At 40.8% G+C, this 25484-nt stretch overlaps 1 protein-coding gene across 1 annotated transcript in view; it reads left to right on the forward strand.

The window, feature by feature from the left end:
- Positions 1 to 218: 218 nt before the first annotated feature.
- Positions 219 to 25484, forward strand: part of zmat4a (zinc finger, matrin-type 4a) — a 155858-nt gene continuing 130592 nt past the window's right edge. The window contains exon 1 of the mRNA XM_082554948.1: positions 219 to 1536. Within this exon, the coding sequence (XP_082411074.1) occupies positions 1450 to 1536 (87 nt within the window). The 5' untranslated portion in view covers positions 219 to 1449. The remainder of the gene's footprint in view (positions 1537 to 25484) is intronic.

Raw genomic sequence — 25484 nt, forward strand, 5'->3', positions numbered from 1 at the left:
ATCATATATCCAACTACTGAAAGCGTTATACAGACTCTGAATTTTGAGAAGCTGCTTGAGGATACTGATCAAACAAGTGAGGGGGAGTTTGTGCCTTGCGAGAGAACTTTCCAAACCTCCAGCTGATCTTAAGGTTTGGGAAGGCCTCTGTATATAGCTGAATACAGCTGAGGATTGCCTGGCTCTGCTGCAAATTTGCAAAACATTTTTTTAAAATTTGATTTGATTTTATTATCCTTTGTTTCTTTTTTTTCATTATACACCAGCTTATTTTTCAGTCATCCGTAAAAAATGAGTTTCACAGAATTCTAACAGGCTCTGAGCAAAGTAGTAATTCAAATCAAATAGTGATTCATTCTGTATTTCTGCATTAGTTACGGGTGACTAAGCCTTCATTCACTATTGCCATTTCTTCTTCTGCAAGCACTAAATAAAGCTCAAAAGTTTGGAGTTGAAGTAAATGTTTCATAGCCTTGTTGTCTAGTTGCCTAGTTGTCACCACTCAGACAATACCTCCACCTCAGCACTGACATAGACAGAGAAGAAGTCAAAACAGGAAGCAAAGACATTGCAGTGTTTTCTTTTTCTTTTTTTTCAAATTTCTATCCACAAAGTCTCAAGTTTTCAAACTGTTGCAGCACCTCCCTCTGTGTAATCTCTGAATCTCTGAGTTTCTGCACAGACACATCATTAAAACAGCTGCAAAAGCCGAAATGATCATATACTCGTGTCTTCCAGTTGGCAACCCATCAGGTTACAAAATCAAGAGACGCAAAACAGCACCAACTTTAACACCACTTATGGTCATGTGACAGGGTCTTTAATTATTCTGACCTGGAAGCTATGTCCATGTTTTATACAGTCTGTGACCATTACGCATGTTTTTGACACTGTCCCCTAGTGGCAGTAGACAGCTACAGCATGCTGTGTAGGTTCTGGATAGCACCCTTTAAGGACCCTTTACTTTGCAGGGCACAAATGTCCTTTACCTCTGCTTTTTAAACTTACTCTGCTGAGTTGTCCAACAGGCTAATCTCAGCACTTAAATGCTAAGGCTGAATGTAATGTCAGGTTAACGATGTATACATGAAATAAAAACTAAAAATGAGATAAAATGAAAAGCTTTTGCCACACAGAATGTCCACTGCTCATGTCAGTAATAACGATACTCCCACATGAATCATAAAAGGCTCTTTACAGACCGTTTCATCCCCAGCCCCGGCTCCTGCCTGCACATCACAAACGACTGAGCTGATGACATTTGCTAATGGGAGATGCGCTGCCTACCTGCTGCCTCAAAGTCAACTGACGTGGCTGATGAGCGGCGCGCGGCCAATGGGAGCGCAGCGGGGCGGAGAGCACGCTTAGATTGTACTACAGTGTAGTACCGCTGCCAGCAGCAGACGCGTCTCCTGCTCACTCCCGCTCTTCAGCATCTTCTTCTGGTTCATGGATTATACAGTTTCCCTCCAAGTGCAACATCAGCTGGCGGTGTTCCCGACGCATTTCCACCAGGGCTACAGCGTGGAGTTACAGGTATGATCTGCACGCTTTACCGCTCTTGTCTGCTTTCTTCTTCTTTCTTTCTTCGCTCGGTTTTTTCTAGACTGTGATGAGAGACGTGCACGCGAGTTTAGGAGTGAATGAGTGTGACTTTATGTAGATGCCTTGCTGCAGGGGACAAGCATGGTTGTGGTGTTGCATGCTGATATCTTTAACACCGAGGTCCTTGTTGCACGGAGGATCCTGTCAGAAGGAGCGCAGCGCAGCTGTGCTGCTGCCGGCGCGCTGCGGCGCACACCGGGGTGAAAAAGTGAGCAGAGCAGCCTGGTTGCTTTAGGTTGACCTTATGTCTCGTGTAATGTTCCTGCGTGCTGAAAAGGTGACAGTCCCTGGTCGATCCCCGAGGGAGTCCCTCTCGATAAGCTATAAATGAAGACATATTCAGAAACAATCTCAGTGTATTAGTCCATTCAGAGATTTAACTTTAAATAATTCAACACGCGGTCCAGTACTGTACACACAATGCTGCAAACACTCTTCTACCCCGGGGGCAAAATCCTCCATTAACCTTTGGAGAGTGTGTGTCACTCTTCACATTAAGCTTTCTCCTGCAGTCTGTAGCTTCTTCATCCAGTGCAGGACAAACTGTAATCATTAAGCGATCAGCTGCCCCCCATAGAGCAGCCCAGGTTGCTCGTAACATGCATAATAACGCCCTTTCTGATTCTTAAAGATGACAAGTAAGATGGATTGGAAGGAGCTGAAGACACCTGTGTCAGCCTCAGGGAAGAGTTTCAAAAGTATTGACTGACCTGAATGGTTCCCAACACCAGATTTAAAAACAGAAGAACTTTTTCTTTAGTTGTGTTTGGTGGTGAATGGAACTGAAGCTGTTCGCTTAGTGTCTGTACAGCATCAGAAGTGGAATGACCAAGTTACCCACTGTAAATGCACTTGTCAACATATAACCCCCATCCTCCCCATCGAAACACACAATTAAATTGCATCATACATTTTTAAGTAATAAAAACAAAACAAAAATGCTGTAGGAATGTAGCAAATCACTCATATATGGTCATATATGCAAATTAATATTTAATTAATTTAAAGAAAGATTCAATAAACATTCAATTTTCAAACTAATGTGAAATTTCTAGCAACTACTTCATGTTTTATACTTTAAAAGGATAAAGAGGATGAATAGAAATCATAAATTATTATTATTATGATGATGATGATGATGATGATGATAATGATGATGATGATGATGATTATTATTATTAATAATAATAATAATAAATTAATGAAACTGCACTTGGTGAAATTTTGTTGCATAACTTCCTTCGTGTTTCTTTGTGGTGATATGTACTCTTTGTGCTCTTATTGAAATTACTGTTATTCCACAGATAATGATAACTTATAATTGTTTGTTTGTTGTGCAGCACAATGCAGCGACTGATACATACGTTCTCACAATGCTCTACACTCGGCTTTTTAATGTTTTTTTTTTCCAATTGTATCAAAAGTTGTGTTGACCATCAATATTTTTCAGTGTATTGTGTATCATTTAGAAATACTTGGATTGGGACTGGCATATGTGGATGACTATAGGAGCCCTTTTTTCATACATAGATAACTTGCTGACAGTTCTGGCATTCATATCGGGCGCTGGTGATGGCGATGTTTTTTGCCTTAGCCGACATCGACACATCAGTGGGCTGTCAGTGAAAGTTATGTGAGAAGAGTGGACACACACACACACACACACACACACACACACACACACACACACACACACACACACACACACACACACAAAACATGTCCCCAAGTACTCCAAAACAGGGAAAAAGGCATTTTCCTTTTTAATGCTGTTCCAGCCGCTGACAGTTGCCCTTTTCTCAGTAGCTGCCAGTTCCACTAGTAACAACTGATCTCTGGATGGATATCTGGAGGGTTACACTGTGGCACCACAATACAACACATTCACATCAGTTTAATAAAAATAGCTGGCTTAAATGGCATTAAAATGCAGTATTTCTAACTACAGCAACACCTTGATGCTGCGCAAACCTGGCTCTGCACTGGCAGAAGGCTCTGCGTATTAGCCAGTAGTACACTATATTCCCAAAAGAATTTGTTTGTTTGCCTTCACACACATAAAAACTTAGTTGCATCCTATTATTAATACATAGGGTTTAATATGATGTCAGCCCACCCTTTGCAGCTATAACAGCTTCAACTCTTCTGGGAAGGCTTTCCACAGGTTTAGAAGTGTGTTTATAGGAATTTTTGACCTTTCTCACAGAAGACATTTTTGAGGTCAGACATGTTGGATGAGAAGGACTGGCCCAAAACTGTTGGGAAACAAAGTTGGGAGCATGTCCAACATGTTTTGGTATGCTCAACCATTAAGAGTTCCTTTCACTGGAACTAAGGGGCTGAGCCCAAGTTAGGAAAAAACACCACATTCCCCCCTCCACCAAATTAGACTTGGCACAATGCAGTCAGACAAGTAATGTTTTCTTGGCAACTGCCATACCCAGACTTGTCCTTCAGATTCCTAGACAGATAAGCACGAGTCCTCACTCCAGAGAAAATGTCTCCACTGCTTTAGAGTCCAGTGGTGTGGTGCTTTAAACCACTGCATCCGACATATTGCATTGTGCTCGGTGATGTAAGGCATGGATGCAGCTGCTCGGCCATGGAAACCCCTTCCATGAAGCTCTCTACGCATTGTTCTTGAGCTAATATGAAGGCCACATGAAGTCTTGAATCTGCCGAAAGCTGCTGTTATTTTACTTGCCCTACCACTTCATGGAGTTGCAGTCATTCCCAGTGGCTTCCATCCATCCATCCATCTTCATCCGCTTTGTCCGGGGCCGGGTCGCGGGGGCAGCAGCCTAAGCAAAGAGGCCCAGACCTCCCTCTCCCCAGCCACCTCCTCCAGCTTATCCGGGGGAATACCAAGGCGTTCCCAGGCCAGCCGAGAGATATAATCTCTCCAGCGTGTCCTGGGTCTGCCCCGGGGCCTCCTCCCGGTGGGACATGCCTGGAACACCTCACCCAGGAGGCGCCCAGGCCCAGGCAAAGTGGCTTCCACTTTGTTATAATACCACTAAAATGTTTAGTGAGAAAATTTCATGACTCTACTTGCACAGGTGGCATCTTATCACGGTAATATGCTGGAATTCACTGAGATCTAGAGAAAGAGAGCTATTCTTTAACAAATGTTTGTAGATTCTATACACCTGTGTTCATGATCGGAACGCCTGAACTCAATGATTTGGCACTATAGTGTATATGGCCGCTGATATTTAATGCCTCCCTTTGTAAAACAAGAAAAAAGTAAGGAGGAAACCCATGCAGATCAATAGAAAGGAAACTTTTTTCAAGGCTGTTTGCTTTCATGTTCTATATGAGTATTGTACGTGTTTTCTTACCTAAGGCTCTTGCAGCATCATTTCAACACATACTTAAGGATCCCAGACACATCCCAGGTGTGTTTTATTCTGCAGCCCCCAGCAAGATGAGAAAAGGAATAAAAGAATTATGCACCATTTTACCAAGTGGGTGCTCAAAGTGCCATCTGCCTTATTTAAAGTAATACGAACGTTTAAAGTTATATCATCAAGTTTCCCCTCGTGCGGAACAATAGATGGCACTGTTGAAGGCTTCCAAGTTTTCCCTGGGACACAAACATTTCTCTTTTAAAGCTCAGCAGTAAGGTTCTGCACCAAAACAGCAACATGTTATAAAGTGTGTCAGATAATAAAGCTCCTTCAACCCTATCTTTAATATTCCAGTGATTTTTTTCAACCACCAAGGATGACTACAATCCTTTCTGTTTGTGAAAACCTTCAATTGAAGAAAAGAGCACTTCCATTCCCCCGCATGCTGTCTGTAATTTGTGATGCCTATAAATAAGAGGCTTTGAAGCTCTGCACTTCCACATCATCAATAATGTGTTTGTTTTGCAGAGTTAAAATTGCTCTGCTTCTTTGTTGCTTTCCATTGCATCCTTCCCAAAGTTGTTTCCATTCTCTCTCCGTTATTCCTTTCACAGAAGGTCAACTGAGATGGGGCTTGAGATTTTTATAAATAGCACACAAAGTAACCAAGTGCTCCAACCATTGGCACTGAGCACATTTATTACACAGAGCTTGGAAGTTGTTTTGAAGGAAACAACTAAGAAAACTCAGCTGCATCACAGAAGATAATGTGTGCTTTATCAAAGGTGTGGAATCTTCTCTCAGCTTCCAGACAAGCTCCAGCTCAAATATGCAGAACCACTTGTATCTGCTTATAAAAATGCAGTTACTGAATAAGATGTTAAACAAAGCATCCAAAAAGTGCCCCTGTTTATAAAGAATAAAACAAAGCATGGTTCTTTTTACCTCTTAACCAGGTCATCGGCTATCCATCTAATGTTAGAGTTGTGTATTTAGTTTGTGCTTAACAGGCATATTTTCAGAAATTCAAAATACTCAAAAGCCATTTTATTCAGTGCACCCATTCAGCTGCTTGTTAATGCAAATATTTAATCACAGCCAGACTGCTTTAAGGAGGCAGGAAGGCCACAGTAATTACAAATAATCGCTCGGTACAACCAAGGTATGCAGAAGAGCATCTGTGAATGCACATCACGTCAAATCTTACAGCAGCAGAAGACCACACCAGCAGGATTGGAAAAACACTGCCTGATGTGATGTGTGTCATTAAGATGTTAGGGTCAGAATTAAGTGTGGACAACATGAAAACATGGATCCAAGTTGTTGTTGGTTGTATAATGGTGTGGATGATATTTTCTTGATATACTTTCGTCCCCTTAGTATCAGCTGAGCATTGTTTAAACACCACAGACTACCTGAGTATTGCTCCTTAACCATGTTCACCCCTTCATCACCACACTAAATCCATCTTCTGATGGCCACTTCCAGCAGGATAAAGCATGTCACAAAGCTCAATTTATCTCAAACTGATTTTGCAAACATGACAGTGAGTTCATTATACGCAGATGGCCTTCACGGTCAGCAGATCTCAATCCAGTAGAGATAGTTGATGCAATGGAACAGGAAATTTGCATAATGGGTATGCAGCATATGTGGAATGCTTTTATGACAATATGGAATAAAATCTCAGAGGGATGTTTTCAGGAATTTTTTAAATAGTCCATGCTGTGAAGAATTAAAACAGTTCTAAAGGCAAAAGGGTGTTCAGCCCAGCAGTACTAAGGTGTACCTAACAAAATGACCAGTGAGTGTAGAATGTTAGATTACAGGGTTTTTTTTGTTAAGGCCTCCTCCCTTTATGTGTTTTTAAAGACATTATCTATCTTAACCCTAAACCCAGATGTTAAAGGGTTAAGGACTTTAGTGAAATCAAGCCAGTAGATGGAAAAATAATTATCCATGTATTTACTAAGGCATTGGTCGAACACAACGCTTGTTTCACCTTGCTTGCAAACACTTCTGGTGTCCCAAAAGAGTCTTTTAAATCTTAGATGCATGGATATGTCACCTTGTAGTTAAGTGCTTTTGTGTAAGCTGTTATGGATGTAATTTCCAAGTTACTTTAACTACAGGATCATCCAACAGGTTTGTGCTGTCATGTCCCAAGCCACGCTATGTCTCTGACAGCATATTATTTGATTATTTGAGTTTGAATCCTCCTTGATCTCATGCCCACGCTGGGAAGAATTAATCTCATCAGACCGACCAGTGTCACTATTTTATTGTTGCACCGACTCAACATTTGCCCTAAATGTCTGTTCTGGCTGAACACCAAGCTGATTATATTACTGAAGTGCAGGCAGTATGCCCAGTGTGAGTGCTAATGTTTTCACTCAGCAGATCTGTGGATGCCGCTTGGGTCACACTGCATGGGAATAGGCCACTTAGCAGCAAACACAAAGCAAATGGTCATTGTTTCGACCTCAAGGCATGACATTACAATTTGGCCAGCCTTTGCCTCCCCAAAGCCAGAGCAGCAGAATAATAGAGACAGAATGGGAGGCAGATCAGTGCACAGGTCTGTGGAATAGGATGTAAAGTGTCTTTGCAGCCTCGCTCAACCAGTCCGGCTAATTTGCCCCCCTGAGAGCAATGTTAGAATCTCTCACATGGCCCCGGAGCACCAGCTGGACAAAATGCTGCCGATGATAGAGTAGGCAGATTCTATAGAGCTTACAGCTCAAAGTGTGCACGGAGAAGTGAGACAGCTGCTCTTATTATATATGTACTTTCCTTTGTTCCTTCCTTACTAAATCCTTGACCAGCACCAAGTTGCTTCAGTTCCATGTACTTTTAGATGATTTCCTTTTTTTTTTAGCTGCATTTCCTAAAAGACACTATATTTTCTTTCAAACATGCACTGCTTTTCAGTAATCTGAAGGTGTCTGAACTTGTCAACTTTAGAGTTAAACTTTTGCAAAGAAAAAGCGTTAATAGTCTTACTTGGCTGGACCTAGCAACATTGGCATCTAACATTTATTGCAGTCTCCGAGAGCAGTTGCATTAATGGAAAAGTATGCACAAGATACTGACTGTGCGTGTCTGTTGTGTATCTAAGCTAGTTGTTCTGCTTGCTTAAGAGCAAATGCATGCACATATGTGATATTAACTCTTACCAACTATCTACAAGTTGCTATAAAAGAAAATTATCTCTCTGTGGACTTTTACTTCAGCCAATCAGGAAGAGAGACTTGTGTAGGAGGGTACAAATTTTTAGCAGCACTGTGCCATGCACACGAAGATGCAGACATGCACACAGAAACAGGCAGAGAGAGAGAGAGCCTGCTCTTAGTGACAGTGGTGGCGAGAGTGAGAGTGAGTACTGTGACAAACAATGGCACTAGTATGTCTGAATAATAACGTAAAAGTGACATGTATGACAGAATTAAATCATTTTGTCAAAGTTTAAAAATGGTCTTATATGACATTTAGCAAACCCAAAATCATCCTTCAGTTTCCCATGAAGCAGTGATGGTGTGTAACTGGGCCAAAACATTGTGTGTCATGTTCTCAGTAAAGGTGAAAATTGAAAATAAAAGTATGTGACATTAAATTGCATAAAGAATTTGACTGAAAGCGCTTGATTTGAACCAAAAGAAAAAAATTATGCAGGCTTGGTATTTTTAATTGCAAATTGTTAAGGAAAGGGAATTACTACTTACCTAGCAAATACCCAGACAGTTAAATATGATATCATCTTAAGTATCTTAAGTGACTGACTGTCAGTTTAGAGCCTTTATTGCCTTTTTCAGATAAAGTCTCATCCAGTTATTTTGGTATCATGTTTTTTCTGTTAAAACCTTCTACAAATGGGCAATAAAATAGGTGAACATTAACTAAACTCAAACACTACCACTAACCCCAGATGTGTCACTGATGACCCTCTTAGATATAAGGATAAGACAATGCTTGTATTTCATGGGTTGTTGCCTCTCATTGTGGTGTCTGCAGAGATTGAAGCTCATGTCTTTTGGGATATGTAAGCAGCAGACCACCCATTACATTGGCTAACAAGACTTGCAATTAGGCCAAACATGAGACCTCTACTGAGACTGAGAGTGAAGTCCTTTGCAATCAAGTTGTGGGGTAATCAACATTCAGAGAGTGGCAGGAACAGTGATTACTACAGACATCCTGCTTGGATTTGATGATGATGCCAGAGATGGTGATAAAGAGGACAATGAAGATGAGGATGGTGACGACGATAGTTATTGTATGTAAAATGGATTCAGTTTTGTCATATGTATATATCAGTGTTATTGGATTTCAGTTCAGGATAACTTCAGTCGTATACAGACAGTCCTGGTCGGGTACAGATTGATTTACCACTAACTGATTTCTTCTTCTTTTTTTGTGTGTCAAAACTGTCAGAGTTCAGTTTTACAGATGAGATTTAGTTCAAATGATTTGAGTGAGAACTGAGAATGAATTTCAAATGATTTTTTATCCATCTCTGAATAAGCTAAAGGAACAATGCATGCTAGAAAGCAACGTCACCAGTGTAGCTATTTAGATACTGATTCCTTCATTAATACCGTATCAAGATCTAAGGCTTTTGCTCTGATCCAGATTAAAATTCTACTCAAACTAGTCAATCACAGTTTAACTAAGAAGAAAGTTTGTAAATCATTGTCATCAATCTTTGAAGCAAAAATGTCAGATATTTATTATCTGGGTTTTCTGTGTTTTACTAAAAAAGCAACCTGCTATTTTCCTTTTTTATTCTGTCTTGGTGAACACCAATAATAGATATTTCCAACCCTGGGAGTTTTTAGTGTCCAGTCAAACCCTAAAAAGTCAAAGTCCAGTGTCCTCGCTGTCCCTGAAAGAAGGAAGCTTAACTCTTTACATATGTGCAGTTAACAGGTAGTTGTGAATGTAAAACCATGCTTAAAAGAAAGTACACCTTCTTTCAGTAGCCTACCTCCTTCTTATTGTGTTGTCTAATCTCAACAAAACATTGTACGATCATCTTCACACAAAGAGAAATGATTAACATCTAGATGTTTGTTTGTTTTTCTAAAGATTTATTATAAATCCCAGTTCTGTGGGTTTTCATGTTCATTGTCCTCTTGGACTGATGACCTCACAGTTGACCCTACAATACTTGATGGTTGACTCAAAGATGGCAAGTTGCCAGATTCTGTGGCTGGAAAACAAGCCCAGCTCATTACCCCTCACCACCACTGTGACTGACAGTTGGTTATTGGAGGTGTTTAAGCTGATATGCTGTGTTTGCCTTTCACTAAATGTAGCTGAATAAAAATAGATTCCAAATACACAAAATCAGTAGTAGCCCAATTAATACTAGTGGGGTATAAATATTGTGTTTACGTATGCGTAAATAGCTTTACAAGGGATACTGATAGTGAGAATTACTACAAAAGGTCATATTAGTCATACTGTGATTTAATTGATACGTTCTACATCTGTGTGCTAGTGAGTGTGTAAGTAACTGAAACAAAAATCAGTGTAGATCTGATTAACAAGAAGAATTATTGCCATTTTATTCTGTAATGCTTTGCTTTTATTTAGTTATGGCATTGATCCAGGAGTTCTCTGCACCATCTCTGTCTTCCACTCAGCATAGATTGAGCTATGGGACTTTCAGATGGCGTTTTCTTAGTCAGAGGATTATTGCCCACGTTGGATTTTACACCAATATCTGGCCCCAGAGAACAGTGCTGGAGGCCCTCCAAAACTGGTGACCGACAAGCTCACTTTATTCCTTATAATAATTCATTGTCAGCAACAGGTGAGCAAAGATAACTATAGTCCCATTTATTCACACAGTAGAATACTGGCCATTGTACCATATCACTGATTGATTATTTCTGCTGTGCTGGACATTTAGCACCCATTTGTTTCACTTGCAAAGTCAGGCAAAATGAGAAAAATGGAGGTGCTGTGGAGAGGACTTAGGGTGAATGCGAATAAATAGTGGACCATGAGGTCTATACCTTTTGAAAATTTCGTCATTGCAAGCTGCTCAGATTGCAATTTTGTTCATTTTCTATGCATCAATTTTCAGACAAAAGTGGATAATGTAGGTTTCAGAGTAATGCATCAAAATCTAAAAAGCTGAGTTTTTGCGTTTTTGAATAAAGCTTGCTCTTTCATCATGAGGGTTTCAGAGACTAGGAAAGCTGAAAAATCATTTAACATGATTCATGCCATCATAGAACTGTAAAAGTCTGCAGTGATCAGAATTATTGCATTCTTCAACAACTTCAGCAACTGTTCCAAGTGACTTAGAGAGTCATACTTAAAGACAATCACTGTGGATATGTAATAAATTGATCAATTTATTACATATCTACAGCACATGTATTACTACAGCACATCTTGTCTATATCTAAACACAAATGTAACAAAAGCTCTAACAATGGTTGGCTGGTGATCTCACATGAAAGCTTAGCCCATGGTCAGTGTTGGCCCAATGTTGTCAGTATGTACTGGCTGCAAATTCTGCTGGTTTGACCATTATCCTAAACAGTGCTGGCAAAGGGTTTCACTTTACTCATGGCATTTCTTCATAGTGTTCATTGGGGTTGGACAGTCAGTTGTTAGTTCACTTATTTTTACAAGTAGGTGGTCCACTTGTGCAAAACTTAGTTTCAGACCAAGATTCTGCATATGGAAACTACTCGCCACCCGCCACACTTTGACTTGGTTATCAGAAGTACTTTACAAGTCTACACACACCCAAACACTGGTTCTCCTCAGACCTGGTATCGTCAGCTCTAGTTGCACTTCACTGTGCCAAGTCATGAATACATGCATTTCCACTACACTGTTGTTTCCCTGGTGGTCTGCATGGGTCACTGGAACTAATCAGTCAAGATCTTAACCAAAACAAAGCTGTTTTGTGCTTATTATTAAGCACAAAAACAGTTATTGTAACTGTTGGCGATTTAACTTTAATCTTTCTAATTTAGAGATCACCTTGATTTTATTTTTCCTGTTAGAATTGCTTACAGAGTGGGATTTGGCGATTGTCCCATTGTCATTTGGTAAAAATGTTTGCCATCACTGGGCTGTATGTTTAACATGCAGATTTTTTGGATATGAATGAATAGATCTGACCACTGGGACCATTACATTCGGCAACAACATGCACCAGTGCTGAATATATAGGTTGCACAATAATACTGTTTTACCTCAGACATATAAACTTTGCTATGGGTTATTCGACTTTGAAGTTATTACTCTGCCTCCTCAGATGTGGTCCCAACTCTGCCAGCAAGAGTTCAAAATGCCCCACTAACATCTTGAAATATGTACGAAAGCAGTCATGATACAGCCTCAACTCCTGGATCAAACCATGAAATTCTCCCTGCTGCTGCCTTCGTTTGAGAACTGGATGAATCCAGAATCTCAGTTTCTTCCTTTTCTTGTTTAGAAAGATCAGGATCAGCTCAACATCAACTTCTTTTTGAGGATGGATTTTCTGCATATGAAATGAAATACAATACTTTTGGTGTATGTATCAACCTAGTATTATGGCAAAAGGTGTAATAGACACTCCGGTCCACCGTGTCCATTTCACGCTTCGCCTCTCCAAAACATGAAATGTACACGCACGCAGAAGATGCAGTAATCCGAAGTACCAGCACAGGGAAATATTTTATTTCAAGCCAGCATGAAGATAATCACAAGAAAGCATTTAAACAGACATTATTAGCACCTTTACATGTATATACATATTAGCTGCCTAGGTTCATTGTTTCTGATGACGAAGGACCCTTGATTGTACTTAATACGTTTTCTGCTCACTACCAACTTTGTAGCTTTAAATATATTATCTCCCCTACTGGTAATGTAACGTCTGCATGCATTTAGATTTCACATTTTAGAGAGGCAAAGCGTGAAATGAACACGGTTGACTGGCGTGTCTATTACGCGCTTTGCCGTGATATCAGGTTGTGTATATATGGTACAGTTCACATTTGAAAAAAAAAGATTTTTCCACTACATGCTCAGTGTTTAATATACTGCTACTGGTTAGAGGAAGAGAAAGAGAGATTTGACAGTTTCATCCTCCAGGCCCAAAAGAGAATAACATATTTACCAGTAGGCTAGTCTAACTTTCCTAAATGATGGATGATTTAGCCTAGAGTAATAGGTGAATACAAGTGGAAGGATGCACAGCCAAAACAGCAATATTTCATAAAAGTCACATTGGCTCTTTTCAAGAAAAAAGAAAACCTTTTTCCACCGTTGAGGCCTGTTGTTCAATTTGTTTTTATGTGTATAACATGGTTTACCTGTCTCGCCTCGACTGTGGACTGTGCCCTCTTCACACACAGAAGAGTCCTTCACAGACACACTCACGTACTACCGTCTCTTTAAAAGCACTATTACAGTAAGCTCTAAATTAAAACCAGCACTCCTTCTGTTTTTACTCATTTTAAAATGAAGATGGTGAAGCTCCTCCCTGCATGCAGAGAAACATGTTCTTATTGAAAGTCAAACACAAGTCAAACACATAAAACCGATCAATATATATGAAAACCGTGATCAATATGTAATATATTTATATAAATCTCCTAATAATCCTTATAATTAGGCTACAGTCAGACTTCGGAAAACAGTGGTTGGAGACCGTTGGAGACGGTGTGCAATGAACTTGGAGTCTTGTTGCATTAGAAATGGTTGCTTTGAAGATGGGGACCAAGTCTGCGACCAGTTGTACTCTGATTCAAACCCTTGCCTATCCGTCCGAGAGTAATTGCAATCAGTCTGAGTCGCACGACAATGACTTGGAGACAAGTTGCCTTCCACCAGGTGATCTGTGCAACTGCCTTGCAGTTGAAAGGGTGCTGCACTCCTAACCTCTGGGTTTCCATTTTTGAAGTTGTACCATGATAGTGTGATACATGCTGACTGTAGTTTTGCATTGTTTTTTGGATGTTGTTTCAAAATATGTAAATATTATATAGTCAGTTATTCATGCCATGCACATTAATGCTCCCTCCATGCCATCAGTGCTGTGTGCTGACAGCCAGTTTCATAGTCCCTCTCCTCTGTAGCCTGGAGGATGCAGCTTTCATTATTTCCAAAAGGAATTTCAAATTGTGAACGGTCACACCACAGGAATGCTTTTCACTTCAACTCTTAAAAGAGCTCAAATTCAGAGGACTGTCAGAATTGCATTTTTAATGTTTGTGGAGGCAGTAATCAACTATGTTTTTCAGAAGTTTTCTTGTGCCCAGGGACTGATTTACAGATCAGATCAGAATTCAGTTTTCCATGAATTTAGATTCTTATTTCCAATGCAGGAGGTAAGAGTGTTGAATATGCACCCAATTAAAAATTCCCTTAGCAATTATGTTATTTGGCAAGCACTTTGATAAAATTACATAACTTAAAAATACAATGAAGTGTGCCATTAGTGGAGTGTCTCATCCTTCAGATGAACTCTTGGAAAGCTGCTGGTTAGTGGTTCTGCTCTGCAGCGTCTCTGATCGTGCCACAAACAGCACTCTGCCTCCTGCAGGTTCTGGAGACCGTCCCACCCATGGACCAGATTCTTTTTGAGGAAGTAGTAGGATGATATCAAGAACTTCCATAACAGCAGTATGGCCAGTAAGCCATCGTGTAGTGAAATAGTACTAGAGGCTGGGGTCCTGTAGCTCCTGTTAGAACAGGCTCTCCAGTAATCACAAGGTTGGTGGTTCAATCAATCTACTCAAGTAGAGTAGAACAGCATGATGTAAGAAACAGTGCATTTAGAGACTAGAAAAGTCACTGGTTGGCATGACTGAATTTCAAAATAGAAGCTAGTAAATTGATTGCTGGTGGTAGACAATAAAAAAAAGCCAAAACCAGACGGTCACCAAATATTTCTGCGTATCCGTTAGTCTTTGTGTGGGAAGTAGGGCTGCCACGATTTGTCGACTAGTCACGATTATGTCGACTATCAAAATCGTCGACGACTGATTTAATAGTCGACGCGTCGTTTGAAGCTTTGTAAGATCACAAAAGACGCAGGAATAAGTAGCAGGATTTAAGAGTGTAATAACGGACTGAAACAGAAGATGGCAGCACTGCATGTACAAGGATGCCAGCTGCCGTTAAACCCCGAAGAAGAAGAAGAAGAAGCAGCTGTGTCCCAGAAATCATAGCGCGGCCCAGCTTAGTTTCCAACAATGGCGGCAGCTAGTTAGTTTTAATGTTACTCTTATTATTCTTTCTGGGTCAGAAAATAAACGTTTAACGTATTTTCAGGCGAGAATGTAGCTGTGTAAACCTCAAATATCGGCTCAGTTTATCAGGACACCACATATTTTCAAAAGCGCTCCGACGTTTTCGGAGACGTCTGTTACCCACCAGCTCGATAGCTAGCCGGGGGCTAGGTCACTAGCGCGGTGAGAACACCGGACTCCCGGCAAATTGTTTTCTAACCCACCGCCGTCTTTCGCTACTCAGGTTAAATATATATGAGTCACTTAGATAAATTAAAAATGTTGTTGTTTGGCTTTTTTTTTTTGTATTTTATTTGTTCCTGAGTAAATCGGTTTGTCTGAGATTAAAGTTATAGTTTTTACACAGCTGAATAAACGTCAAGCAGACAGCTGATTATCAAAAGTGTGAGATGCTGGAGAATATACTCCGTTGTCCTGTTATATTTTAGATAGCAAGGAGTTCATTAAACTTCACCGAAACAATCTGCAAATTTCATTAAAATTGAATAAACTATCATCTTGTCTTTATTTTTAGTTAGCACCTTAAACACTTAAAGCTGTAAGCTAATGATAGTTATATAAGAGCAGATGCTGCTGGTGCAATAAGCTGTACGTTTTACGTCCAGTGGATGATGATCTGATTAGTCGACTAATCGCATAAATAATCGGTGACTAGTCGACTATCAAAATAATCGTTTGTGGCAGCCCTAGTGGGAAGCAGCGGAATTGTGCTGCCTCAGGGCCATGAGAGAGTAGACATACAGATTAAATGACTGCATTTTGTGTTTATTTACATTTTGCACAATGTTCTAACTGCTGTGGAAACTGGGCTGTATAACTACACTAGCGCTTGCTTTCTACAATTTGTCATAGTCAGCGTCATAGTTAAGCGTAGTGAGAAATTTGCATACTGTGAACTTTTTTAAGAAAAGACCTTATTATGATTTTACGTGATCAACGCTTCAGCAGTTCTTTGTGGCACGAGCTCACTCAGGGCTCTGCAGCCCCTCTCTTTCTCATGCTGCTACTCTTAATGTGTGGAGCTACTATGATTAATTGGCAGTTTTACTACTTGCTATACTACATATGGAATAAATGACCAACTTCTAATTTATGGGTTTCTACAGTCCTCCATGTGTAGTCATAATTCTTCATTAAATAGCTCACAATTTATTGGTGAAGCTTACTTTATGTTAGGAGTTGAGGGTTACTGTCTACTGTCTACAGTCTGGTTCATTATTTTGCCAATAGATTATTATTTTGGCTGAAGGCACATTAAAAATTATTTCAATGAGCATCCCTCTTTCTGCAGAAATACAATAATATACAACTGAGCACTAACTGAAAGTGTCTCATTCTTGTGTACATTTTGGTATTATTTAGATGGCTTGAATTCACTGGGAGGATTGTAGTCTTATTTTAAAATCAGTTAGTAATAATAATAATAGTTTGCTAATTATGAAACATCTTCAGGCCACCCATAAAGAGAAAAATATATACTTAATTTAAATTTGGCCATCTCCTTGTGCAATGCTGCACAACGTCCACCCCAGCTGCTTTTGTTAGGTCAATGCCTAGAACTCCTATTCTGACCATTTAGACCTGTGTCTTTGGTAAGTGCTGGATTTCCTCCACTGTACCAGAACTGTGAGCCTTCAACATGAATTTTTATTTGTAGTAGAGAACAAAGTTGAAAGGAGACAAATCTGGTAAGGTGTGTGCTGAGTGAAGATCGTGTTAGTGTATCTGAACAGATCCTGCTCTGTGAACAAGTGTGTATTGGCACGATAGCATGTGTCACACTTGAAGTTGTTTGCTGCAGCGAATGGTCTCCTTGAGACCTTTAGGAATTTTCAGGAAAAACAAAAATTTGCAGTCACATCTGTGGTTTCACTAGTGGAGAGAGTGGTGAGTGGACCAGCAGGGACTGGCAGCAAGAAGGTGGCTGGTTTAGGGTTGAAGTAGCTGGTCGGGACATGTGGGAAATCTGGAGTGCACACTTTGGTGTTTACAGTGCTGGAAAACAGCAAGGAAAATAGAAATCCGAAAGGATAACAGTAATGGAGTCTGAATTTTTATAACACCATGGCTAACAGACAATCTGGCAGATAGTGGGTGGTGAGAGCTCATTTATAAATACTGCAGCAACGTGATTAGGTAATTGTCCTGGTGTGCCAGCCAGCCAGAATCCTACAAGAACCAAAGCCCAGCCAAGAGGGAGAAAGAGAAAGAAAGGGAGAGTAAGAGTGAGAGTAGAGGAAAAACCAAACAAATGGACATGTTGGCACTGGAGGCATATAAAGATCACGATAAGGACATGTAAAGTGATCTGCTGTATGAGGAGTTAAATGACATTAAATCACAATGGATTATTTTTACATTGTATTATTATGAAGTGTGACTTTTTATCCAGGAACTTTGCTTTTGTAACTCCAGTACAGCAACTGGATCTGATCGTCGCAGCTCAAAACAATGCTTACAGTTCCCCAGACACTGCTCATCACACTGTATACCTAAAAATAGCAGCGGGTCGTTTTTTTTCTTCTTCTTTTTTTCAATTTTCAAGATATCAGAGTTTGTGCAGCTCTTCCAGTCCTAAAATCTGCCAGTATGATCTGTATCATGGATGGAACAGCACGCAAAAGTAAATTATCAACTGAAAAGGTGCAACATGTTCCTTTTAGATGTATTGTTTACACATAACAGGGCCATGTGGTACATGCTTCATTTAAGGATGCCTTTACATCTGCTGAGGTAATATTTGAAGCTAGAGGGCAACATGGAGATCAAAGAATATATAGCCTCTTTTCAACTAGTTCCTTGAATCTACTCAGTTTCTGTCCTTTTCCATTTTTAAGGAATCACTCACATGACTCATCAAGTGATGCCACTGATTGGCCAATTTGTGGCATGCAGTCTGTTGATGTCATATTTTCAGACTCAGCTTGCGTCGAACCCCAGCTGAGCAGGTACTACCAGTACCATGTACTATCACCTAATGGAAAACCCTAAAAACTGAATTGAGTCGAGTCAAGCTGAGCTGAGTAGGTACAAGTGGAAAAGAGCCATATGACGGAGCAACTGGTAAGTGGTAAGGACAGAGACAGAAAAAGTCTTTGAACTTTAACATCAAATTAAAACATCAAGTAAAAGAGAAATCACTGGTGGACTGTGAGATTTAAAAAGAAATGTTCAAAAACAAAAGCAGCCGCTGAATTCCTTGTTTTAGGAGCCTTGAAGAATAATCCCAAATAACAAGTCAATAGAAAGAGTGAGTGAAAGCATCTAAATCAGCAATTTGTGGAAGCAGGAGCTGTACTTAAAGTTGCTAATTTCTTGTTAGCAGCAGAAATCCAAAGGCAAGATTTAACGAAAAGTCAGAAAGGGCATGACAGCAGAATGACCTCTCACCAAACGTAAAGCCAAAGGTATGGCATAAGACAGGAGGAACTTAGAAAAGTGTGAAATTTATGGGGCATCTGTATATCTGTTCCAGACAGTGTCTCCAGCATGAGTCTCACAGTAGCCAAGTCTGTTTATTACTGATTTAAAGAAAAAAAGAGTAAATGTTGAGTACTGTCACATATACTTACTGAATCAAAGAAATGTTATTTCCTTTGACATCAGTTAACTTTTACTCTACATCTGAAAAAAACCCTGTACAAACACCATTAAAGTCAGTCTTTATATATGATGACAAAACGTGTGCACTTATAAATAGAAATAAAAGCTAAAACATGACAAAGATTCTACCTTTTCCTCTTTGTAATGTTGGCTGATGCCAGGGCTGTGCAGAGATGTTTGAAGGGGCGGGTGCTCAAAGTTAAAAAGGGGCACATAGAAACAGGCTGAATAACAACAACCCACATTCATCAAAAATCTAATATGAAATCACATCATACTGTATCACTGTCATCAGGTGTGGACAACACAAACCAAATGTAGCCCGTGTTTTTAACTGAAGGGGTACAATGTTCTGTTGAGGGGTTGCTGCTGCTCCTGGTGGTGTTAGAGGACAGGGCTGTGTTGATCTGAGACGGTAGACATTTAAAAAATCCATAGGAAAGATGGTAGCTGATTAAAGACGTGTTATGAGATAATAATAAAAAAATACAAAGATTGGTGACAGCGCTTGGAATCATAAGGCAAGAGGTTAAAAAAACTGTGGGAAATAAACTGAAACCAGAACATTAGTAGGGCAAAAGAGCGGGGTTGTCGTGGTAGTGTAAGAATGTAACAAAAAAATCTATACACATAAAACACACACACATGCACATGCAGTGACATTTTATACCTTTTCCAGAGTACTGTATATACTATACCACAAGTTTGCGTCATGGTGCTGATCCAGAATCCTCATTGTTTATTCTTAATGGTATAATAATAAAGTAATAATAATTAACTTACTTTAAAGCAAACTATGTTCCCTAAAACGGTGGACAGAGCTACAGACCCATGACGACTTTACACAGTAAGCTAGCAGCTAATGACCAGCACTTCTTGTGCAGTTAATAATAGGACAGTTAATGTTATGAATTTGAATTGAACTTGCAAGCCAAAAATTCAGTAAAGACCAAATGGACTGTGCGGGTTTTAGGATGACTGCAGTTCACTGGAATGTTTCCTAGATTGTAGCCTTGTTGGTGTTGTATTTCAGCCTTTGCAAATGCAAACTTAAAGGTATTGTAAGTCATTTTTGCACTAATAAATATATATTAATTGATGTGTATTTAAAACAACAAATTCACATAAACAGAAATAATTAAACAGAAATAATTGATTACAACTTAATCAACTTTAAAATTCCACTAACGTCAGCTAGCAGCAATTAACAACAGCGCTTATAAGAAAAGTTTAGGATATTCTCAACAACTCACCTCAGTATCGCTGTAGTCGGTCAGAAGTGCGCTACACAGTCTCATCGAATCATATCAGTCTCCTTTTACAGAGTTTTACAATCTCCTCTAAAGTAAATAGATGTGAACACCCGAGCTGAGCTAAGCTGTCAACATAGCTGAGCTGAAGTAAACAGAAGACTGACAGCATCTACTCACTACATATGAGTAGAAGCCAAAGTTGTTTGTCCTGGAGTGGCTACTGTAGCTGGGATGCACTTGAAATGGGAGGGGTAAGAAATAAGAATTGTACTGATATCAATCTGCAATGTACTGAAATCTAGTGATGAAATTTTACTTATAGTACCTTTAATTTTTAATGGCTTCATTTTGTGATATCATCATATTGCTTCCCAAATATGTTTCCATAGTTTTGTCGTGTTTGCCATTTTTAGAGTTGGAGAAAAAAAAGAAAAAAAAAGCTTTGCTCCATTTTTACAGTAAAGTTTTACAGTCTGGTTGAGACAACATTGATGATGATGATGATGATGATTTTTGTTTTTATTAATGTTATTTGACTTGCTGACTGTCATTTTGGCTGTTAACGTTTAACCTGGTATGTATCAAAAAATCCAACACAAATATAAGTAGACAGTATACAAGAATAATAATGTCTGCCCAAATAAGTCTGGCAACTCATTTTAGCATTTTTATATGTAAATCTTTTTATCCATCTGAGGACAACTCAAACTGTGGTTGACTTAATGGTAAACAATCCTCTCCTTCCTATTTAGAAAGTTCAAATGGTACAAATGAGCTGGACCTCAACTCGATTAAAATGCTTCCTTAAAATATTAAGAGAGCATTGCATAAAGGAATCGTCACAAACTTTGATGAACTGAAGCAATGTTAAAGAAAAAAGGGGCAGAAATTCACTCAACTATTAGAGAGACTGATAAAGTCACAAAAAGAGAAAAAGAAAGAAAATACATAATACATATATGACTTTAGTGTTTAGTATATAGTATTAGTATAACATGGCTGCACACTGAAATAAAGTCTCTTTGTGTCGGAACTCTGTTTTTGTGTATTATTTGTGTATTTGGTATGCCACAAATGTAGCAAGACTTAGTACGTCTGCAGGACACAGAGAAACACAGTGATACTGTTGAAAGCTGATATCAGCTACAGCTTTTTAAATGCCTCTTCTCTCTTTTTAAAGCACTCTGCTGTGTGTTACATCTCTCTGACAGTTCAAGGATGGGGGAAACAATCTGGGGCAGCTAGTCACTAAAGCTCCTCACCGGAGGAATTTGAGGCCTGTGTGTGGGAAGTGCAGAATCGCCCCATGTGAATACAGTGGAATTCTAAAATCACTTAGTTAAGGATGAGACAACACATTTGGTATTTATGTGGCTTTGCTTCTAAGAGATGATTGCTCAGTGTAATCTAAGATTTACTGATATTATTCTGAACCAGACAATCAAACAACGTACCCCAGTTGTTGTTATCAGCTAGTCTCCAGTGTGATGATGCATTATTGAGCAGGGCTAGTGTTGAAGGCTGGTTTAACATGTGTGACTGTTACGGCCCTAGCTGGGCCTCCTGATACTGCCCTTGTGTGGGCGCGGTGTTTTTCTCCACCTCCTCCTCTTTTGCTCCACCCCCCGTCTCTCTCTTGCTCTTCTCTCTCCCCAGGACACAGCTGCTGCTCATTGGACTCATTTACCACCTGGGCCCAGTCAGCAATCACCTCTCGGAGGTCATATAAGCTGGGGATGAGCTGTGAACAGGGTGGGGTGTTCTCTGCGTTGTGTGTGGTTAACCTGCTCACAGTGTGGAGTTGTGGAAACAGCATAGCTGCTTTGCGTGAGTAGTGTGGGCTTGTGAGCCTTGGCAGCAGCAAAGCCAGCTGCTGTTAGTGACAGGGTGAGCTTGTGGGCCCCTGGAAGTACCTCCTCGTGGTGTGGAGTTTTTGTTTGGTTATTGTGTTCTTTGTTGTTGCAACCCTTTTTCTCTTTTTCCAAGTGTTATTGGTAAAACGGCGTTGCCGGCTCTTTATGTTAAGATGATCTATAATAAAGACTATTTTATTTACTGAAAACACTGGTCTGTTTTCCTTTCATTCTGTTCTGGACTCATTTGTTACTGGTCCCCTCACTCACATGCCTAGACCCTTTCGGGGGGAACGTAACAAAGTGGGGGCTCGTCCGGGATATGACTGGAAGGAACAGCAATTGAGTTTTAGTGAGTTGTTTGCCGGTGGCTTGTTTAGTTGTATTGTATCTGCTGCGCTCTCTCTCCAGTTAGCAAAGGGGAGTGTCTAGCTGAGCGTAAGCTCCTCCTTCAGGCACTCATTTTTTATTTTTCCTTTATTATTTTCGGAGTAATCCCGGGTGGGGATTAGTTCCCTGTCGGGGGTAGGCTTGTCGGTGCTTTGTGCACTTGATGCTTAGCCTTTAAAGTTGCCTCGAGCCTGGTACACTCCAGAAGCTAACTAGGCTAAGATTTTAGTAGGCAGGTCTGGGGAGAGGGTTGGCGGTATTTTTATTTATTGGTTAACCTGTGGCCACACTTTTCCCGCCTGTTTCTCATTTGTGTATTGGAGGTGGTGCTTCTTTGTTGTTATTGTTAGCCTCAGGTAGTTGTTTTAGAGTCAATGGCTACCTTTGATATTGCAGTGTTTAAGGGTGAGCGTGGTGCAGCGTCTCAGCCCGTTCTGCAGGCGCCAGCTCAAGCTGTAGGTCCATTGGTGTCGACACCTGTTGATCAGGGGCTGCCTGAGAACAAACCCATGACAGTGCCTCGCTTCGAACCCCTCTCCATTGAATCAAGTGAAGGCTCGAAGCTGGATGCTAAGCTCCGTGTCCGTCTGGCTCGTCTCCAGCTGGAGAAGGAGCAGCGTGAGAGAGAGTTCCAGCTGAAAAGGGAGCTAGAGCTTAGGCGTTTGGACGCGGAACTGGCTAGGGCTAGGGAGGTTGAGCTGATGAAGGTGGAGGTGGAGGCAGAGACAGCTGTGAGGTTGCGACAGCTGGAACTCCGGCAGGTTTCCCTTCCTCCGACTGCCTCCATTCGTCAGGCCGACACCTCGTTTGACGTAGGGAAAAACAGTCGTCTGGTTCCGATGTTCCGTGACACTGAGGCCGACAGCTACTTCGAGTCGTTTGAACGAATAGCCACGGCCTTGCACTGGCCACGGGATTCATGGGCCATTTTGCTCCAATGTAAGCTGGCGGGTAAGGCTCAAGAAGTTTGTTCCTCGTTGTCAGCTGAGGACAGCTTGGACTATGACAAGCTGAAAAGGGCTATCCTGCTGGCCTATGAGCTGGTCCCAGAAGCCGATAGGCAGCGTTTCCGGGGGTTGAGAAGAGGTCAGGGTCAGTCCTATCTTGATTTCGCCAGGGAAAAAGGTGTTCTTTTCGATCGGTGGTGTGCGGCCTGCAAAGCCACTGACCTGGCTTCGATCCGGGAACTAATGCTCATAGAGGAATTTAAGAACTGCATTGCTGAGCACATCGCGGTATATATCAGTGAACAGAAGGTTTCCTCATTACAGCATGCTGCAACACTGGCTGATGAGTTTGCCCTCATCCATAAAACCAGTGTCATTAAGCACGACCGACGCGATGACCTAGTGAAGGTTAGTGATGTGCCAGCTACACAGTACCGAAAGGGTGAGGTACTTGTGTCCCATTCCAGTGTGAAACGAAAGTGTTTTTTCTGTTTAAAGTCTGGCCATTTAATAGCAGATTGTGGGGCCTACAAACAGAAACAGTCAGTCTTGAGAGTTAGGAGTGTGCCAGCTAACAAAGCCGATACAGGCGTGGTTTCAAGAGCCAAAACAAAGCTCTGTTTCTTCTGCCACAAACCTGGCCACCTGGTTGCTCACTGTTTGAAAGCAAACTCAAAGCAAAATCGATCTGCTTTCAAAAGAGTGAACTGTGGTTCACAAACCGACAAAGTTGCCAGTCCTAGGCAACAGTTGGAGCATAATTGCTCAGTGGTGTCATTTGGTCACTGTCAGAGATCAACTAATTGTAATCTGCCACCTGATGACGGTCTCTCGGGTCCAGATGACCTACAGTGTGATAGATTGTGTGTGACACAACCATTTCAACCTGCACCTCTGGCTAACCAGCATGCCTTTTGCCATGACCTAGCGAAGAAGCGTCAGAGAAGTGTTGCTGTAAGGCCTTCTAGCTGCCTGATGGGTTCTCCATATGTGATGGCTCAAAAAACATTTGGCTGTCATTTGGGACACTATGTTGAGGGACTTGAGCCAACCCCGTGCAGTGTTTTCAACCCATCAAAAAGGTCTTGGCAGATTCGGCAGGGTATGCCTAACCGTTATTATGGTGGATGGTAGGTGATATGTTTAAAAGCTGGGTAGGACGTTCTATGACAAACCACTGGTTTGTATTTATGGGAGGGGGTGTTACGGCCCTAGCTGGGCCTCCTGATACTGCCCTTGTGTGGGCGTGGTGTTTTTCTCCGCCTCCTCCTCTTTTGCTCCACCCCCCGTCTCTCTCTTGCTCTTCTCTCTCCCCAGGACACAGCTGCTGCTCATTGGACTCATTTACCACCTGGGCCCAGTCAGCAATCACCTCTCGGAGGTCATATAAGCTGGGGATGAGCTGTGAACAGGGTGGGGTGTTCTCTGGTGTCTCTGCGTTGTGTGTGGTTAACCTGCTCACAGTGTGGAGTTGTGGAAACAGCATAGCTGCTTTGCGTGAGTAGTGTGGGCTTGTGAGCCTTGGCAGCAGTAAAGCCAGCTGCTGTTAGTGACAGGGTGAGCTTGTGGGCCCCTGGAAGTACCTCCTCGTGGTGTGGAGTTTTTGTTTGGTTGTTGTGTTCTTTGTTGTTGCAACCCTTTTTCTCTTTTTCCAAGTGTTATTGGTAAAACGGCGTTGCCGGCTCTTTATGTTAAGATGATCTATAATAAAGACTATTTTATTTACTAAAAACACTGGTCTGTTTTCCTTTCATTCTGTTCTGGACTCATTTGTTACTGGTCCCCTCACTCGCATGCCTAGACCCCTTCGGGTGGGACGTAACAGTGACATATTAACTTACATTACATGTTCTTAAACCTTCAAAACCTGCAACTTCCATTTGCTCTCACTTCTGTCCAATTCCGATCAATCTTTTATTGAAATCTGATAAATTCATTCCAACAATGAATGTCAGTGAATGATTAACTAATAATTTTTCTGACCTCCTGACTTCTAAGAGTCTTTCAAGAATTGATTGTCATAAAAAAAAGTCACTGATATAGATATTCAAGTTTGATAGCAAACAAAAAAGTCTCAGGTGTTGTTTGATCCACTGTCTGTCTAGGAACACATTCCCACTGTATTTTTGGATTTCAGTGGGTTATCGCAACAGCTCTGAGTTGCTATAAAATTTGCCGCATACATTTGTTGTGTACATTTCTAATTGTGATTTTT

This window comes from Aulonocara stuartgranti (genome assembly GCF_965226115.1).
Source record: "Aulonocara stuartgranti genome assembly, chromosome: 12".
In the NCBI taxonomy this organism is placed as follows: Eukaryota; Metazoa; Chordata; class Actinopteri; order Cichliformes; family Cichlidae; genus Aulonocara; species Aulonocara stuartgranti.